At 52.9% G+C, this 20,578-nt stretch overlaps 1 protein-coding gene across 1 annotated transcript; it reads right to left on the reverse strand.

Moving 5' to 3' along the window:
- Positions 1-14,902: 14,902 nt before the first annotated feature.
- Positions 14,903-20,018, reverse strand: LOC100832731 (S-norcoclaurine synthase 1). The gene is made up of 4 exons (XM_024456133.1): positions 19,679-20,018; positions 18,398-18,645; positions 17,527-17,848; positions 14,903-15,278 (listed from the first exon to the last, which is right to left on the reverse strand). The coding sequence occupies exons 1-4, from the start codon at positions 19,967-19,969 to the stop codon at positions 15,036-15,038; spliced, it is 1,104 nt and encodes a 367-aa protein (XP_024311901.1). The 5' UTR covers positions 19,970-20,018; the 3' UTR covers positions 14,903-15,035.
- Positions 20,019-20,578: the final 560 nt, after the last annotated feature.

Below are 20,578 nucleotides of genomic sequence, written 5' to 3' on the forward strand. Positions count from 1 at the left end.
CACGTGGCGCATTCCTATTCGTTGGTACCGGTTCGGTTTAAGTGAATAAAGACAATCTAATCTACACCGTTGGAGATGGATGGACAGACGAGATCGATCGGGGGAAGCTCACCAGCGGGTTAGGGTTTCGGCAACGGAAACCGGCAGCGGCGCGGCGCGGGCGGGGCGGCGCGGGGGTGCTCCGGTGTTGGGGCGCGACGGGGAAGTGACGGGCGATGACGGCGCGGCATGGCGGAGACGGGGCCGCGGTCGGCGTGGGCTCGGGCGGCGCGGGTCGGCGCCTAGGACGGGACGAGCGGGCGGCGCGGTCGAACTCCGGCGAGAAATCGGGGCAGCCTGGCGGCGCAATTGGATGGGGAAACAAGGGGGAAAGAGAGAGGGGGTCGCGGGGATTATAAAGGCGTGCTCGGGCATGAAAATGGAAGGCCAGAAGAGGAGATTGTGGCGGCGGGCGCGCGGGGACGGCGGCCAGAAATCGCGCGCGTGACCGGTGGCGCTTTCCTTCGGGGAAGACGCAGCTGACAGGTGGACCCCACCTGTCAGCGACTGCGGGCGCGCGCGCGCGGACCGGGCGGTCTGGGCCGGTCGGGCGCGGTCGGACTGGGCCGGTTCGGCCCATTTTGGCCGGGCCGGTCCGGTTTACCCTTTTTTTTTCTTTTAGGCCTTTTCTTTTTCTGTTTTTCTCATTTCTTTGATATCTTTTGTGTTTGAACTCCAAATTGGTCCAAACCAATTCTAGAAAATTTGTAAAATCATGTTCTACCAAGATACAACTTTTGGAAGTAGTTTCTCTTCAAAATAAAATATGTAAAAATACATTTTCCCTATAAATGCCTTTAGGGCCGTATATCTGTTTAAATAAAATACTTTTTCAACTCCAAACAATTATCCAAAAATTATGGGATAGCTCATATGTGCACTAAACCCCTTTTATATATAAACTTTAATGGTTTGAAGATCCAAAGCTCAAATGGGTGTAAACCCTAGGGTTTAAAATGAAATAAAGAATCTTTCCAAAGCCTTTTGAGATTCAAAATTTGAATTCAAATATGCAATTGTGGCATGATGCTTATGAATGCAATGCTCATGTAAAGGTTTGAAATTTTGGGATGTTACAGGCGACAAAGGAGAACCCGCGGGGGGCCGCGGTCAAGCCCGCGGCGGCAAGGACCAGCCTCCCCGGGGACGCGACAAGCCTCGAGTCGAACAGCGCGAGCATGACTGCAGCGGTGACGCCGACGAGCCCGGCTTCCAGGAGCCCTGTGACGTCGCCTGCATCCACGGGGAAGCGTACGCTCTCACGTCTCACGCTGCCGTGAAGCGGTTTACGCGTGAGGTCTGCGCCCTCCTCCCCAACATGGAGGCGCAGTAGCCGTTGAGGTGGTCGCATGTGCCGATCACCTTCAACTCGGACGATCACCCAATCAGTCCCTTGGGGTCAGGGGTACTCCCCCTCGTGGTGTCACCGATCATAAACAACGTGACGGTGACCAAGGTGCTGGTGGACAGTGGGGCGAGCCTCAACCTCCTGTCCGCCAAGCTGGTGGAGAAGCTTTAGCTGCCCCTGGAGCTGATGAAGCCCACCGACCCATTCCGGGGGATCAACCCCGGAGCGGTGCAGCCCATGGGGCAAATTACGCTCCTGGTGACCTTCGGGTCCCGGGAAGCGTTTCGGACTGAGCACATCGCTTTCGATGTAGCTCACACCCCGTTGCCATACAACGGGATCATTGGTCGGCTCGCGCTGATCAAGTTCATGGCGACAAACCATTGCGCCTATGGCGTGATAAAGATGCCATCAACATACGGCGTACTCTCCATCTAGTGAGACCTGAAGGACGCTGCTTGGTGCGTGGGCGAGGTCGTGAAGACCTCCACGGTGGCGGATCCCGGCGATTATGACGTTGCCGGGAACGAGGATCCACTTGCGGGTGAACAACCCGCACAGAAGAAGGCACGAGCCGCTCCTGGACAGGACACCGGGGGCCGCTCCAGCTCCAGCCTGCGCGTTAGCAAGGACGCGAAGATGAAGGAGGAGGGAGCCAAGGTCAAGAAGGTGCCCCTGCATGCCGGCAACGAGTCGCGCACCGTCACTATCGGTGCGAGCCTCGGCGACAAATAGGAAAACGCCCTCATCGCCGTCCTCCGGGAGAACTCTGACGTGTTCGCTTGGGAGCCGTCAGATTTTCCCGGAGTCCCCAGGGAGGTGATCGAGCATCGGCTGGCGGTGCGGCCAGATGCGCGGCCCGTCAAGCAGAATGTTCGCCGGCAAGTACACGAACGCAAGGACTTCATCCAACAAGAAGTGGAGAAGCTCAAGAACGCCGGGGCGATCAGGGAAGTGTTGTACCCTACTTGGTTAGCAAACCCTGTTGTAGTCCCTAAGGCTGGAAATAAATTGCACATGTGTGTAGATTTCACTGATCTTAGTCGTGCATGCCCTAAAGACCCCTTCCCTTTACCCCGAATCGATCAAATCGTAGATTCTACAGTAGGTTGTGAGTCTTTGTGCTTTCTGGATGCCTTCTCTGGATACCATCAGATTAAGATGGCAGTCAAAGATGAGAAGAACACAGCGTTTATCACCCCGGTTGGCTGCTACTGTTACACGTGCATGCCTTTTGGGCTGAAGAATGCGGGCTCAACATTTCAGCACGCCTTGTGCGAGTGTCTGGGGCCCTAGCTAGGCCAGAATATCGAGGCCTACATGGACGATATTGTCGTCAAGTCGCGGGGTAGGGACTCGCTCGTCGACGACCTGCGGGAGACGTTCAACAACCTCCGCAGGATCAAGCTCAAGCTTAACCCCGAGAAGTGCATGTTCAGTGTGGACTCGGGGCACTTGCTGGGCTTCCTGGTGTCTCACAGGTGAATCGAAGCCAACCCAAAGAAGATCGAGGCGATCGAGATGATGGAGGCACCCCGCAAGGTTAGAGACGTCCAGCGCCTCAATGGGTGCGTTGCGGTGCTTGGGCGTTTCATCTCAAGGCTGGGCGAGCGAGCCCTACCTTTCTTCAAGGTGATGAAGAAGAAGGGTCCGATCAATTGGACCCCCGAGGCGGAAGCGGCGTTCTAGGACTTGAAGCAGTACCTGAAATCGCCGCCAGTCCTCGTCGCCCCCAAGCCGGGCGAGCCGTTGTTCCTATACTTGGCAGCGACGGACCAGGTGGTGAGCTCCGTGCTCGTTGCCGAGAGGGAAGAGCAAGTCCCGGGGGCTGAGGCCGAAGGGCCGGGGGCTCCCGGCGAGCCAAAAGAACCCCTGGCTACTACCTCTGCCCCTGGACCCGAGGGACAACCCATGCAGGTTGCCCCCACAAGCGGCTAGTGCAGCATCCCGTGTACTTCGTTAGCACGGTGTTGCGCGATGCCCGGGTACGGTACCCGCAGGTCCAGAAGCTTCTGCTTGGGATCCTGCTCACTTCAAGGAAGTTGCACCATTTCTTTCAGGCGCACAGCGTCACGGTGGTGTCGGGGTTCGGCCTAGAGCGGGCCCTCGTTAACCGTGAAGCCACCGGGAGGGTGGCCGAGTGGAGGATGGAGCTGGCGGAGTTCAGGCTGCGTTTTGCAAACACCAAGAGCATCAAGAGCGCCGCTCTCGCCGACTTCGTCCCGGAGTGGACATCGACGGGTGTAGAGGAAGAAGAGCCGGAAGCGAGCCTTCCCGGCAGATTGGACGAAGGGTGCTAGGTCATGTACTTCGACGGCGCCTTCTGCCTGCAGGGCGCCGGTGCCGGAGTGGTGATCGAGTCGCCCACTGGAGATCAGCTCAAGTTCGTAATACAACTCGACTTCGCCAACTCCACCAACAACACAGCAGAGTACAAGGAACTGCTGGCCGGGCTGCACGCGGCGATCGCACTCAACATCAAGCGCCTGGTTGTTCGCGGGGACTCCCAACTCATGATCAACCAGGTAAACAAGGACTACGACTGCCCCCAAATGGCAGCGTACGTGGAGGAAGTGCAAAAACTGGAGTCCAAGTTCAAGGGGCTCCGGTTTGAGCACGTGAAGTGCAAGGACAAGTTTGTTGCGGATGAACTGTCCAAATGGGCTGCGGAACGCAGCAAGGTGCCTCCTGGGTTGTTCGTATAGAGGCAATCAAAGCCCTCTATCGATCCCAAGACGGTTACCGGGGAAACCCCTCCGGCAACTCAAGAAGACCCCACAGCTGCGGGGGACCATGCCACCAAGCTTGTGGCATGCACGAGCCGAGAACCGCCACCCTGGGGGACGGATATTATTCGTTACCTCAGAGATGGGACCCTCCCGGAGGAAGACATTGCCGTGGAGCGAGTAGCCCGGCAAGCCAAAATGTACGCCCTGGTGGACGGGGAACTCTACCGGAGGCGTCCTAACAGAGTCATGCTCCTCTGCGTACCCCAGGAAGAAGGGCGCACGTTGCTGGAGGATATACATCAAGGCACATGCTCGCACCATGTGGCCTCCAGGGCGCTAGTTGGGAAAGCATTCCGGCACGGCTTTTACTGGCCGACAGCATTAGCCGACGCCGAGCAATTAGTCAAGACCTGTGAAGCATGTCAGTTTCATGCCAAGAAGAGCAACCAGCCAACGCAAGTCATCACGTCCTCTTGGCCGTTCGCGGTCTGGGGGCTAGACATCGTCGGCAAGTTGCCGAGAGCAGTGGGCGGCTACGAGTACTTGCTCGTGGCCATCGACAAGTTCTCGAAGTGGATCGAGGTGGAGCCTGTCTGAGCCGTCACGACGCATGCGGCCATCAAGTTTTTCAAGGGCATTGTGTGCCGGTTTGGTGTGCCTAACGGCATCATCACCGACAATGGCACACAATTCACTAGTGCAGTGTTCCAAGCTTACTGCAAGGACATGCGCAGCAAGATAGGAGTCTGTCCCCGGGGGCTCGAGGTTGGAGACCTCGTCCTGCGTCGGATACAAGGAACGAAGGCCGAGAACAAGTTGACTCCAATCTGGGAAGGCCCTTTCCGGGTAGTGCAGGTGACCAGACCGGGGGTGTCCGGCTGGAAACCGAAGAAGGCTTGCCGGTGCCCAATAGTTGGAACATTGAGCACCTGCGTAAGTTCTACCCGTGAAAAGGTGGCGCCTTACCCACAGGTGACGTTGCAGCACTGTGCCTCTTTAAGCTAGTGTAGCCGGGCAAGGCCCGATTGTAATCTGCTAGCACAAAGTTAAATAAAGATAAGTGTTGTTTCAGTGAATTCTAGGTGCACAGAATTGTCTCCTAATACTTGGCTGTGAGCAGGGGGCTGCCGGAACCCCGAAAACCAAGCTCGTTGCCGGGGCGTCCCGGAACGAGGCCTAGCAGTTGCCGGACCCGTCCGCAATGTGCTACGTGCCAGCAAGGCACTATGAAAGTACGAAAATGCTCACACCCAAGTTTGAGGTCGACTCTTCTGTGCCCGAGGGCTAGGAGGCAGGAGGTTATCCAGTTTGTGCTGATTTTCGTGCATTTTGAAATTTTTTGCTATGCACCTTGGGCACTGCAAGAATATGACATGCAGGGTAAAGATGGGGCGAAGGCACACTGTGATGCTCGTGTGGTGGTCACGGGTGTCATTGTCTTGCGAGTAAGTTGTACATATATGGCAATTACTTCGAGGCTTGATGCAGGAAACTGAGACAGGGCTAGTGCCTCCACGCGGCAACCGGTGGTCCCACGCCTGTGGAGGCAAGGGCAGCGCTTCGGCTATTTAAAGAGACCGGGGCAAGAGCAGCACCAGCAATGGGCAAGAAAGCAAGAGATGTCGCAGAGAGGCGATGGTGGTGCATCCCTCTGCGCTTGTCACTGAGGGTGTTCCCACCATCGCGGCCCTGCCACATCTCTTATGAAACGACACCAGAAATGGCGATGCAGCGGGCGAGGAGCGTTGCAAAGACGCTGTGGGGGTGCATGCCTCCGCGCATGCCGCTAGAGGGTGCACGGCCACAGCGTCCTTGCCACGGCTCTCAACAAGGTGCTCCAAGAGCAAAGAGAACGGAAAGCTAAGTACTTTGTTTTGGGTCCTTGGCTCTTCCTTTAGTAGCGCTGGTTTGCCAAGGTAAGCTCGGTCCCCGTGTTGCCAGAGCGTAGGAAGGACGCTTGCGGGGGGAGGACACCCCCCACATGTGGCTCGTGGGTCCATCCTGGAGGCATGCGTGCTGGGGTATTCAACTGGCAGGCAGAGTGACTAGCCGCTACTGTCTGGTTCTAGGTCGGCACTGCGGGTTCGTCCCGGGTCCCTAGTCTGACCAGGCGTGTAGTTGGCGAGTCCCCGGGTACGCAAGGATAAAACACGAGAAGGACAGAGCCCCTAACCGGCAAGCTAGTTTTAGACGAAGAAGCAAGTAAAATTAGCATTGGATATAATAAAGCTTGAGCAAGCGAGTTCACAAATAGCATTTGGAATGACAAGGAAAGGCTAACACCAAAAAGTGCATCCTCGGCGTCGGGGGCTTCTCCTGCAACCTCCTTGTCAGCGGCTTCAGCTTCGTCTACCTTGCCTTGCATCCGTGCCACCATCTCATCCACCACGCCCTGCACCGCTTCCCGGTGGGTCTTGGCCTCTTCCTCGTTCGACCAGGCGTCGAAGACCGACTCGAACAGGAAGTCGGGGTGGGCGGTGTGGACCCGGGTAAGGATTTGCCCGGCGACCTGCTTGGCCGAAGGGCCGACCTGCCGGTCCCCGAAGGCCGTGACGCAATTCTGCAGGCCGCTCATCCGGCCAACGAAGTCTGCGAAGAAGGAGGTGAAGCTGCCCATGTTCGCCCCGTCGAACCGTCGAAGGAGGTCACCGAGATGTCGAACCCTTGAAGCGCCTCCACAGCCGAGTCCGCCAACTTCTTCAGCCTGGCTACCTCCCCCGTCCTGCGGGCCCGCAGCGCGGTGCACGCACCTCGAGCATCCTGGGCCTGCAGCTTGTGCGTGCGGCACTCGAACTTCAGCCTGCCGATCTCGGACGCCTTCTTTGTGTTGTCCTCATCGACGAGCCGGAGTTCCTGCCGCGCCATGTCAAGCTCGCCCTGGAGGGACGAGCTGGCATCTTGGGCGGCCTTGAGCTGCCCCGCAAGGTCGCGCTCCCGGGAGCGAGCCTGGTCCTCCACCTCATTCTCCCGGCGCGCCAAGGCTTCGGCTGTTGTTGCAGCCGTCCTCTCCAGCTCAACGACCTCGCGGCGGAGGCACTGGATCTCCAGGGAGTAGTTCGACAATAAGTCCGTCTTCTCCCAGAGACACCCCTGGAACGAGTCCAGAGCCGCCTAGTGCTCCTCCTCGCTCTTGGCATGCGTGGCCTTCACCAGCTCAAGCTCCCGTTAGTGCTCTTGCTAGAGGTCCCACAGTTGCACGGCAGGCACTGCCCGGGCTTGCTGCGCCCGCTGGAGCTCCCCCCGCAGCCGTTGCAGCTCGGTGCGCTGCTCCTCCGCCTCCCGTCGCGCTGCGCCCAGCTCCGCCACCCCGCGGGCATGGTGCTGCTGCGCGTCGTTGAAGAAACCGATGAACATCCGCTGCTGCTGTTGGATGCTATCGATCACTTGGTGCCCTTGTTGGAACACACTGGGGTCGAAAGTAATCCGACCCCATGACCGCCCAACGAGTTTTCCTGCTCCCGGGCTGAAGGCGGCTCCGGTGGAGGAGGAGGACCCTGCCGCAACCGTCTGAGATCCCAAGGGCGTGTTGGGATTCGACGAAGCGCCCCCGGCCTGGCCAAGCCCCGCCGCCCCTTCCTCATCCAAAGGGGCAGGCTGGGGACTCGAGGGCTCCTCCAGAGCATCGCTTCCTGCTCCGGCTGGCGGAGGCTGCTCCGCGTCACTTGCCACAGATGGCGCCGCCTGCGTGGCATCGCCTGCGGTAGCAGTCGCGGCCCAGGCAGGCGGCAGGGCAAATTGTTGAAGAGCTTCGACGGGGGCAACCTCCGCCGGAGCATTGTCGTCGACCTCGTTAGTGAGGTTGATTACCCGCACCTCGGTGGGCACGGGTGCGGCCGGAGCGTCCCTAGCAACTGTGTGAAGAGCAGCTGCGTTAGTCTGGTAGATGGCGCAGATAAGTAAAAGAAATATTGAGGCTTGCACGTACCTGCCGCTGGGTCGGTGCCCTGTGAGCTCGAATCGGGGACCGTTGAGTCCCCAGCGGCGTCTTGATCACTGCCGCCCGATGCCGGGCGGGGCTTCTTGGTCGGGGCTGCCGGCGACGTAATGGTCTGCCCCCTCTTCCTCGAAGACCTGGGAAACGTAAAAATAAGCTAAGCAGACATGTAAAATTTGCAAAATCTAGAGTGTTCAGAACAACATCGAACTCACCCCGCCGGTTTGAGCCTTAGCACCCTGTCCGCCAGGATGCTCCTCGTCGGGTTAGCCGGAGCGGCTGCTGCTGCCGCATCGCTGCCGCCGGAGGCCCCAGCCCCCACGTCGGTGTGAGGCTCCTGAGGCTGCGGACTGGCCTGCTCACCCGCTCCGCCGCAGACCGCCTCACCAGGGGGACGTCGTCTTCCTCGTCGTCCTCTTCCGGCCAGCCCCGTTGGCTGCCGGGGGAGCGTCGTCGTCGTTGTCGTCGTCAGAGTCTCCTCCGACGCACAGCGAGGAGTCGTCGGAGTCCGAGTCCTCCGGCCTGGCGAAGCCCTGGCCTTGGCCCCCCTTCCCTGAATCGGCAGCCGGCTCCTTGCCCTTGCAGGGCCTAGGCTGTGGGGGGGAGGGCGGCGCCTAGGGGTCCTCCACAATCCCCCACTCATCGCAGAGTGGGAGATCCCAGGCTCCTGGGTTTGGGATCCCGGCGTGAAGCGGGTGCGCTCCGAGCAGAATTGCACCTCCTCCGGCAGGAGCTCTGTGCGCTGCAGCCGGGATCGGTCGCCCGACCCAGCGGACAGCCACGCCGGGTGTGAGCGCCGCTGCAGGGGAGCCACGCGCCTCCGATGAATTGGCACGCCACATTCGTGTCGGTGAGCCCAGCCTCACGGAGCGCCTTGATCTTGGCACAGATTGGGGCCTGCTCCTCGTCCTTCTGGTCGCGGAGCATCCAGTCGTCAGAGCCCTTCGGGGGCCCGAGGGGCTCCTCGTGGAACTCCTGAAGCTCGTCGGTGCGCACCCAGCACCAGTCGCGGCACCACTCGTGTTCGATCTTCTTCTTCCCCAGCCGGATGAACTCCAACTTGATCCTGTCGCGGAACTAGAACACCACTCCCGAGGACAGGGGAGCCTTCGCCTCCACCCTCGGGTAGTAGTAGTGGCGAAACAGAGCCACCGATGGCATCACCCCCACGAACGCTTCACAGAGGTGTTGGAAGACAGCCAATGTGAAGAACGACGTGTGGTGAATTTGTGCCTTGATGAGCCCGTAGGTCTCCATGATGGCGGAAAGGAAAAAAGAATGCAGCAGCACGAACCCGGCTAGGATGAATCTCCCGAAGATCCGGAAGTACTGCCGGTCGCGCTCCGCGCCGACGGGGAGAATCCGCGTTGGCCCGTACACGTTGTGCTTAGTGGCGAGCGCCAAGACCAACTTGTCCACCCCCTTGCCGTTGTACCCGGGGGGGGGGGGGGGGGGAAGGCAAACTTGGCCCACATTTCCTCATACTTCCGAGCTCGGTCCGACAGCTCCTTCTTGCTAGCCTTGTCACGCTTCTCCCCTTTTCTGGTGCTCCCCTTGGGTCGGTTCTGGCCCTTGGAAGACATCAGCGGGAGAGGGGGTGTGATTTGGTTGGAGTGGAGCGCGGAGAGCTTGCGGGGCAATGGCAGAAGCAAGAGACAATGGGGGGTGCCCGCCGCTAGCCTCAGGTATTTATCAGGGCTGGCGGGCTACAATGGACACCCCCACGATCGGCAATAAAGTGCCTTAAAGAATCGGGGATTAAGATGGGGGTGCGCGACGTGGCCTTAACTCTCTTGTGGGATTAGGCACGAAATCGTGCGCCCGACCGTTTCGCTCGAAAGAGTGGAGCTGTAAATGCGGCCCATAAGGACGGGTACCAGGGGGACTCCCCTCGGGACCCACGCGTCGGATAGGGCGTAGCCCGGCAACCGATCGAGGATAGCACTTACTGGGAGCCTCGAGGCTGCCATCCCACGCCCGGGGGCTACTGTCGTACCAGTGGCCCACGAGGTCCCACTGATACGGGACGCGTGGGTCGCCAGTAACAAAGCCCCGTCAGGTTGGCCTCTCGGGAAGCGATAGGTCCGGGAAGCCTGCCTCAAGGAGACGGTACTTGGTGAAGGCAAAGCTAAGGGCGAAAATAGAAGAGGCGCCCGGGAACCCTGGTCCTGGAAAGTCGAAGGAGCGCCTCCCCAGCTACTAGCCGGGTGCGCTAGTCGGGAAGGGGCGCCCCAACAACCCGCATGCGGGCATGCAGGCGGGGCCCGCAGAACAGAGGAGACAGGACGAGAGAGCGGACATAGTGCATTTAATGCACCGACAGGAGTCACATCGGCAGGGCTAGTCTTGCTCAGCAAGGCTAGGGCGTCTACTCTACAAATTATTTTTTCTACTGCATACAGTGGACCTGGCGCTGCATGGCGCCCAGCATGGATCAACGGCAGTGTAACTCTTGTGGCTGTGACACGCGTCTAGGAGACGTGTCACGCTGCATGCATTGGCACCTGTGGTATCCCCTTGTCTATCAAAGGAGGACCAATGCCACCGGTCAAAGGGTTCCGATTAGTTCTGCTCTAGCTCTAGTTAGATTCGTAGCCAAGTAGCTCCCCGGGAACTCCCAGGGCACCCTGTAAGCCACACGCATATTCGTGAATAACACTCCAAGTAGGACGTAGGATGTTACATCTCCGGGTGGTCCGAACCTGGGTAAATTCACGTGTCGATACCTCGTGTCTTTCGCCACGCCGGCGATCGCCGGAGCAATCGCCTCGCCCTCCATCGAACCAAAAAGGGGGTGTTCGGCATCCCCGCTGCCGGAGATCCGTGCTCCGACAATCGGTGCTCTTTTGGGGACGGTTTCCACCAGGGTGCTGGTTAATGGAATCCCCGGTGAGATTATCACGCACCGTCGTTGCTTGCGGCAGGGGGACCCTCTCTCTCCGATGTTGTTTATTCTCGCTATGGACATGTTGAATTTGATTTTGTTGAAGGCGGAGTCTGTTGGTCTGCTTGAGAGGCTTGCTTCACGTGGTTTGACTCAGAGGGTCTCCTTTTTTGCGGATGATGCGGTGATTTTTCTGAGGCCAGTGGAGTGTGAGCTTCAGACTTGTTTGGCACTGTTGGCAGATTTTGGGGAGGCGTCAGGACTTAAAGTGAATATTCAGAAGACATCTGCCCATCTTATTCGTTGTTCCGACGAGAAGAGTTTGTTGGTGAGTCAAGCTCTGGGTTGTGTGGTTACGCCATTCCCCTGCACTTATTTGGGCCTTCCTCTCGGCTTGCGAAAGCCGACTTCCGGTCAGTTGCGGCCTCTTGTGGACGGTGTGGCCAAGAAGCTCCAGACATGGTCTGCCCCTCTTCTTTCTTCGGGTGGTCGACTTACCTTGGTCAAATCTACACTCTCTGCCATGCCAGTTAATGTGATGATGTCACTTGACCTCCCGGCGAAGGTGATTGAGGGCGTCGACAAAATTTGCCGTGGTTTTCTGTGGAAAGGTCGTAAGGATGTGCGAGGTGGTCATTGCCTGGTGGCTTGGAAGGCTGTGTGCACACCTCGGGAGCTCGGTGGGCTGGGCATTCCCAACATGAGGCTCCTTAATGTGGCGTTAAGGGCACGTGTTGGCGCTGGTTGCAAAAGGTTGACTTGGCGAGGCCGTGGGCTGAGTTCAACCTTCGAATTCCGGCTACTGCTGGTGAGCTATGCGAGGCGGCAATTGACATGGGGCTGGGCAATGGTCGGAGCATACATTTTCGGATTGATCCATGGCTTTCTGGTTGGAGTATATGCGAGCTGGCGTCGGCCCTTTTTGAGGGAATTTCGAGGCGTGCGGCACGAGCTTCTGTGGCTGACGCCCTTCTGAACTTGTCTTGGGTGCATGCCGTCGGACCGGAGCTTTCTGAGCAGGCCATCGAGGAGTTCTTGTTGATCTGGGATCTGGTGAGTGCGACCGAGTTGTCTATGGATGATGATTCCTTTCGATGGAGGTGGAGTGTGTCCGGGCAGTACACGGCTGCGTCGGCTTATGTGGCCCTGTTTGGCGGCCGGGAGTTGATGGCAGGGGCGACTGAGATTTGGGATTCGCGGGCTCTGAGCAAGTGTCAATTCTTTATGTGGTTGGCGATGAGGAATCGTTGCTGGACTGCGGACCGGCTGAGTAGGCGTGGTTTGTCGCATCCCCCACGTTACCCGTTGTGTGATCAAGATCAGGAGAGCATCTCTCACCTGCTTCTTGGCTGTGTTGTCTCAAGGCAAGTTTGGGATGGTGTCCTGCGAGCTTGGCAGCGACTGGAGTGGGCACCGGCACCGCAAGAGGAGATTATGGACTGGTGGCCGAGGTTGGAGGCTCCAAGCAAGAAGGACTGGCGTGATCTGAACACTGCAGTCACTCTTATTTGTTGGTCTATTTGGTGGCATCGCAACTCCGTGGTTTTTGATGGTGCTACTCCTAGCGTCGGCTCCATTCTCCATTCCATCAAGGGGGAAGGTAGAATTTGGAGTAGAGCAGGTTTACTCAAGGGGATCTTGTTTAGTAGCTTTGGATCGTGGGGCTCACTGTGGATTGTAAGCGAGTAGTCACTATAAACTTGGGCTATGGGCTTGTAAACCGCATCGCGGTACTATTCTTCTTCAATATATGATACACCTATCTAGGTGTATTTTAGAAAAAAAATATGATGAAAATAGAGCAATAGGAGTACTAGGTAAAAAGGTTGTACTTACAGTTATTTAGAAAGACAGTGAGTACTAAACTTGAATTGCTTAAAAAAAAAGTAGTCCAAGAGTAGACCGTTTCAAGGAGTGAAAGGGCATTTCTCTCCTAAGTGGTTTTGGTGGTGATGATAACATGTTGTGTATCTAATCGAATGTCAAGTATTTCAGATTTTATAAAGGAATTGGCACAAGACGATGGTGTGGACCCTCAAGATGCTAAGAAGCGTAGCGGTGTTAGCAGTCTTTTCAATTTGATTTGAGTCGTAGGACATCCGTACTATTAAGAGGGAATCCACAAGGGAGGTAATGGGTGAATCGATTTCACGTACACAACTACATAAATTGCACGCACTAAAAAGTCTACCCCAAAAAGAGTGAGAGAGATAAACGAAATTCAAACTTGTTTTTGGACTACTGCAGTACAGGTGGCGGAAGTTCTGACCGGAACTTCCGCCCCAACTTCCGGGTGCTCTCTGTTGATTCCGGGAAAAATTCGGAAGTTCCGGTTATTCAGTGGAACTTCCGGTAATATGCGGAAGTTCCAGTGAATAACCGGAAGTTCCGGCCTGTCTCTGCGTAGTGCATAACGGTTCGATTTTGGGAACCCATATAAATACCCCTTCGTCCCCAACAGGTCTTTTGCCCGAGTTTTAGCCAAGAACACCCACTCTCTCTCCTCAAGAACACAAGAACTTCATTTCCCTCGATCTCCCTCCATAGTTGTTCACCCAAGCCAATACTTTGACATTTGGAGAAAAAGATTGAAATCTAGGGTTTCACCAAGTCAAAAAGTTGATTCTCCTTGTTTTCTTTGTGGATTTCATTTCTCTTGGGTTGTTGGGAATCCTAGACAGAAGTGGTCACCTCGAACTCTCCCTTGATGATTGAGAAGCTCGGGGCTTGGATTGGGAGCTTCCGATTGAGTTGTGGAGATTGCCCCGGTCAAGTTTGTAAGGGTTCGACGTTCGCCCTCACGGAAGCCATTAGTGAAACTCACCTCACCTTTGTGGTGTTGTGTGAGCTCACCCCACCTTTGTGGTATGGTGAGTTGGAGAATAGAGTGAGTTTTTGTGGCGCTCTACCTTTGTGGTAGAGCACTCATCCAAACGAAGACTCACACCGATCCCAATAGGTGGAACTCCGGTGAAATCTTCGTCTCCGCGTGTGGTATCTTTTCCCCTTTACACTCTTCCTATCTCTTGTTGCTTCGGCTATTGCATTTCATACTAGGGTTGCATTCACTTTAGAAAATCTAGTAAACCCTATGATTAAGTGCTTTGTAACTTTCAAGAAAAGAAAAGCAAAAAGTAAAATTTGTTAGTCGCCTATTCACCCATCCATCTAGCCGACCATACCGATCTTTCGAGGAGTCCAAGTGTACCTGGCCGGTATTGCCAGTGCAAGCATCGGTGATACCAGTTATTGCCCAAGGGCTGGACATTTGGACCAACATCGCTCCAGCACTGAAAAACAGCCGTTCCCAGGACCCCTTTCAGTGGTAGCTCGGTACAAGTACACGAATCGAGGGTGAACACTCTTGGGACGGCTTTTATGCGTGCAAATATGGTTTGTGTACGTGAATCCGAATCCGCTCATATCTTCCTCAGTGGACCCACTATTGATAGTACGAAAATCTTACGAGTCAAATGAAACGAAAAAACCGCTAACACCGTCTTCGCGCATATCCTTTTTCAGAATCAATGAATCAACTTGTGCCACATCTAAATATGCTCGAGTATCTTAAGCATAGGAATATGCCACCAAATTATGTTGTCATGTACACCAAACCTATTAGGAGGGAACTGCCCTTTCACAACTGCATTAACGATGTTGAATTGGTATAAAAATGAGATCGACAATTGTGACACTAGTAAGAATACCATTGTATTTTGGTTGTGCCATCAAGCATTCCATATATTTATAGAAACTATCAATATATTTGTAGAAATAGAAGGATGTGGCAACGTGAGCCATCATGGTCTAGTAATCATTACAATCACACCCAACAAGCTCCGACATAGGTCGGTACTAAACCATGCAACACACACACCATTATTTGAAATCTATCTACTAAACTGGCAAGTGCGAGCAGACTCTTTTTCCATGCCAATGACATCGAAGCATAAAATTGGAGATCCAAATGGAAGTAACAAAGTAACATCTCAACCTCTATTGAGCAATTTGTTTTTTGACTGGTCTGTCCAGCAATATTTATAACCATTACAATTGGAACATTGAAATTATTCCATAGACCATTTATTAGAATGGCATTAATTATATTGGGGATAACTTTGCATGATCCAAAGTCCTCTTTCCATCTCGTTTGTTTGACATATAAAGTTTTGCATACTCTTCTACCCTCATTGTCTTGTATAACACCTCCTCTGTTCTCCCCAAAATTGGTGAAACTATTCCATCGTACTTTGGTAGTTGAAATGCAGATATGGATAGCCGTTCCTTGTGAGCATTTATGGTGACCCGATGCTCAATACTCTTATACTTCCCATTCGTCATGATCTATATAGAATAACAAACTGAAATCAGAACAAATATCATATTCTTCATCTATATCTATACTGCTATTAAAAGCACGTGAGTCGTGGCATATCTAAAATATTTGAGTTATCCAACCAGCTAAATCTAATGTCCCACTTTGTTTCAATGGTATATGGTATATAAAATGTTTTAATTACGCACGAATACCACTGGTATACCTAGTCATACTCACCCAACAATTATGGAAACTCAATTTAATTACATACCAGTATCATTAATTTTAAGTCATGACTGATTTGGAAATATTTCAGGCAATTATGGAAACTCTTGGTTAACTAAAAACAACCACAACTAATTTAAAATCTCTCTAGTTATTTGGACAACTTCTCTACCAATAATGTTCCATTTATTAGTTCACACGCCACGCATGCAGTTACTAGTGGTCCCATAGATCAACTAATTTTAAAAGCCAACCAAAAGGCAACCAAAGTACTCCTGTTGAAAATCTTCCACTAAAAAAGTGAATTACGCATAGCTATTAATTGGCACGTGGATTGCTCATACATAGTTACTGGTTGGTGTTATATTGAACAGAGTACTTGAAGTATGGATAGTTTAGAAAGAGTCCTTGTGTGGCCTCGACTTAGCTACTTAGTTTCCACCGGCAAACGCTCAGACATGTTGGAAACCCTTACATCTCGTTTGGATGTAGACATTGGGGCTTGACATTAGACATTTTCATTATGAAAGTCTCGAATGCCAAGATTTAAGGTGTTTGGCTGATGTAAATATTCATAAATAATATTCAGTCTCAATATTGAGTAATAGTTCAGCAGGCAAATTTGGGTCTCGCCCAATGACGAGCAAAATAGCTCGATATCACGAGGTATTCGGGATTTGCAGTTCGTTCGACCGAAGACCCGCGCTCGACTCCAGCCGAAGCATTTCTTTTCTCGCCTTTTTCCCCTCCTCGCCAATAGCGTACAGGCACAGAGGGACTCATGCGCATCTCTCCTGGTGGTGCCGACGGCGCAGATACACCCCGCCTCCCGCCCGCCTCCGGCGCCGGTGGTCAACTACGCCCGGCAGCCAAACTTCGTGTGGTCCTCTCCCGCCCCGTCCAGTAGCTTGGCCGCCCTTGTCCACGCCGCAATCAAGGCCGATTCCGGCCGGAATCGAGGCAGCGAGGCGGGACGACGAGCTCGGGGACACGAGGCCGATCCCGTCCAATCCCTCGGCCGTGCCGATTCGATTTTTGAATTGGGGACTGAGCCTGCCTCCTTAAGGAGCTGAACCGGCGGCGCCTCGTGCCTGCAGGCCATGGCGCTGCGTGGACCGGAGCACATGGTCGCTAGCTGAGCCACGATGGATCGATGGATTCCCGGATGGATGCGAGACTCGATTCAGTCTAAGACTCGGTAAGTAAGCAAGCAAGGAAGAGGGTGAGGTGCTGCCAGCCTGCCAGTGCTGGTGGAGTGGATTTGCTGCTGGATAATGTAGCCCGCAGAAGCAGATTGTGGCTGTCGGAACTCGGAATCGGGTGGATGAAGAGGAAGCTGCTTTCCTCCTCGTGCGTGCGCGGTACAAATGCAATTTATCATTTTCACCGTCCAAAAATGATTTGGCATTCGGTCTCAATATCAAGTTTGTGTTTCGAATAACTAAACATCCAAACAGAAATATTGGCATTTAATATCAATATCTATATCTTGTGATATTGGCATTGAAGGCAATGCAATGCCAAACCTCATAATATCTACATCCAAACAAAGCCTTATTGATATCAAAACCATGGTTGTATTGATAGATTTGGCATTAAAATTTGTAAGATTAGTAGATACACACATTAGTTGTTTATGTCATCATATTTTGTACTCCCTCCGTTGCGAAATAAGTAACGTGGATTTATATAAATTCTTAGACAAATTTACGTCATTTATTTTAATACGGAGGGAGTATCAGCTTTTCCATATCATCTTTTCATTCTCCTCCCTCTTCGTAGGATGCTGGATCATTAGTTTGTAATGTAATCCCTTTAAAGTGACAGGAGATAAAGTCAAACTATGTTTTGTTAAGTCGGGCTGTAATTGGACAACATGGTATCAGAGTCTAAGTTAATTTTTTTTATATAACCCTCATCTGTCGCAAGAGTCAAGATTTGTTTAGGATATATGCTTTATAAACCTCATCTGTTTGGCTGATTTTTGCATGGAGTACAAGTAAATTTGTGAATCCACATGATAAACATACTTTTATTCTAAAATAATACCTCAAGAAAGTCTCCCACGTTCACCAATAATGCATCTGCACGTGGTTTCACCGGGATCCATGCACCGCCCCTTCTAATTTGTAGGCCTTGAACTGAATTAATTTCTAGCAGGATGGTTAGGAAAGACCCATCAGAATGCGGGGAGAAGCCTATAACCTTTTCTGGCGTTGACGTGCACGGAGGGTAGTAGTTCATCCTCAAAAATTGCCCAACATGTTTGTCTGCCACCAATTCAAGATCAACATCAAGTGTTTTTGCAATGAAGGTGACAACAGAACGAGCTAGTTTTGTTAATTCGGACGAGTATTCTTCAATAGAATTCCTGCGATCATGAAGAATAACAATATGTGTGTTAGTAAATACTTTCTTTGACTGAACCAATGCTATGTTAGTATGAAAGTAAAGGGAAATAGTACTATAGTACTAGCTCATTCCAATTATATACTCACTCCGTGCCATACCAGTGACGGAATATTACAAGTATATATACGTTTTTTGAGTATAAATACATTCGTATTTGAGCAAATTTGGGTCATTTAATATGTGACGGAGGAAGTATATAACTAAATCCAACACAGAATCTTTATGATAAACTTTGGCCAACAACTATAGAACTAATATTTAACATATGTGCATTAAAGTTATAACATTGAAAAAAAGTATTTTACAATTTCAATGGTATCACTTTTGGATTAGGAACTTTAGATGACTCCTATTAAATCTCTTGTTTACAGGACATAACATTTTATTTCATTAAAATAATTGCAGTAGATCTGTGGTCTACTGTATTTTCCTCAAAAGAGTCGACTGAGCCCCGGTCGTTCCCGGCCATTGCTTAATCTGCTTCGCGCAAAGGAAAATACGATCTAACCTGAATGTAGGAGGTTGACTGGGCCAGTAACTCATATCTCGCGCCTGAGGTGGTTGAGAGAAGAGTCCGAACATGTCGGCCCAGTCAAGCTTTTGCTCATCTGATAGAATAAACGCTTGCCCATAACCTTGAAGATCACCTACGCGCTGCGCGTAAGCATTCTTCACGTCAAGGGGGAGCTGAAAGAACTTCTGAATGTCGCTCTTTATATTCGCGATGACCCCTTCTGGTATCCCATGATTTACAAGCTGCACACAAATGTTTGACAAATAGTCATGCTTTGGAGAAAGTTAGTTGTCGTGTGATCGAATATGGTCAAAGGCAGATTTTACAGTACCTAATACTCCATTAAACTAAACGGAGTATTAGGGAGGTCATATATAGTCTTTTCACATTTTAAAAAAATAAAACATAAAATTATACTTCTCAACAGCACAGCTTGCTCGCGCTGCCGTCCTCCACATTCCAGGCCACCGCTGTGCCATCCTCGTCTCCTCTCCGCTCCTGCGCCATCCTCGACCTCACCGCACGCCGTCGCGGCCCTCCTCGCGGCGCGCCGCGTGCCGCCGCTGCCGCGATCTCCTCGCCACGTGCCGCCGCCGCCGCCCTCCCCGCGCTCTACCTTCCGACACGTCGCTGCCGCGGCCCTCCTTGACGTACGCTCGCCGCCACACCCTCCTGACGCGCTGCCATCGCCCTCCTTGACGCGCCGCTGTCGTGCCGCTGCTGCTCTCCTCGCTGTGCGCCGCCGTGCGCTCCTCCCCGCGCCGCCGTGACCTCCTTGCAGGGCCGCCGCCGCCTCCTCCGGCGCGCCCGTCCTCCTCCCAGCCCACGCTATCGCCTTGCTCCTGGCGTGCTGCCCCTACCGTCCTCCGCGCGTCCACTCTCGTCTCAGTCTGCTCCGTTGGATTTTGTTAGATTACATTTTTGCCCTACCTGATCAATACTCCGACTGGATACTCATAAACCTGACTTGGAGTAATAAGGAGTATCAGTTAATCTGCGTCATTGGATTAAGAAAATAGACAGTTCATATTAATTTTGGGGTACTATAGAAGAGCTCTCAAAATTAAAAACCAAGAGTATATTGTTTCCTCAAAACTGCATCACAATGTTCACATTTTTTAATGACATCTGTCACACTGTGACATGTTAAATCAGCTTTAAGTTTAATACGATTTATTGGAATGAAACCGACGTGCAAACAATCTAAATTGCTCTACGTGATCCAAATGATCTGTTTCAAGTGAAATCTACTGTGTATTTGGGTTACGGACAAACCTGAAAGAAGCCCCAGTCCTCACAGGCAAATCTGAGTTTTGCAGCCTCCGTTTCAGCGGACTCGGGTTTCAGGAGCTTGCCGAGGTCGATCACCGGAACCTCGCCGGAATGCTCAGAGAGAACCTCGTAAGCGTCGATGTCCGGCCGGATGTACCTTTTGATCTTATCAGCCGTCAACTTGCCTGCGGACGACGCCAGAGCCTGCACGTTGCTGACGGGAAGCGTTGTTCCCGCCTGCGACCATCGGCCCTCGCCGGCGCTTGCAACGATAATCGGCGCCTCAATCTCCATCACTCTGGGTTCTCTTCTCTATTCCGTGCTCTAGCTGCTCGAGTTACTTTGCCACCTTATTTGTCCAAGGATTCATTCATCCTTTCAGGCCATTATATAGGACTGTTAACTAGCGCTGCAGCTTGCTAATCCTTTTTGTTGGATTCGATCCAACGGAACTGAAGTGTTAATTATTAAACTGTCATATGTTAACAGATGATGCGAATGATTCCTCGATCACCACGCCCAGAAGGTGCTCCGAGATCCATGTGCATGTCTGGGTCGATGGTAAATTTTTTGCCGGCGGCTAATAGCCAAATTTCATAAGGATATAATACTTCTGCTGTTCTGCGCTGGTACACTTGGAGTATAGAGGAAGGAGTTTTTACAGAGAGGTGATTTTCTAAACCCCAACTCACTGCACCTCTTCTTCCCTCCACGTGTTCTACTCAGAGATCTGCGCCCAAAACAAACACAAAAATCCATCTCTTCCGTCTCCTTCGCCACACCACCTTTTCTCCCGGCCTCCTCCAACCACCTCAGGCAGCATCAAAGCAGCAGGGAGGCGGGGTGGAGCGGTTTGTGGCATCCATATGCCTCCTCTCTCTCTCCCCTATTCGTCGCTCGATG

The sequence above is a fragment of the Brachypodium distachyon genome, chromosome 5 (assembly GCF_000005505.3).
Source record: "Brachypodium distachyon strain Bd21 chromosome 5, Brachypodium_distachyon_v3.0, whole genome shotgun sequence".
Taxonomy (NCBI): domain Eukaryota; kingdom Viridiplantae; phylum Streptophyta; class Magnoliopsida; order Poales; family Poaceae; genus Brachypodium; species Brachypodium distachyon.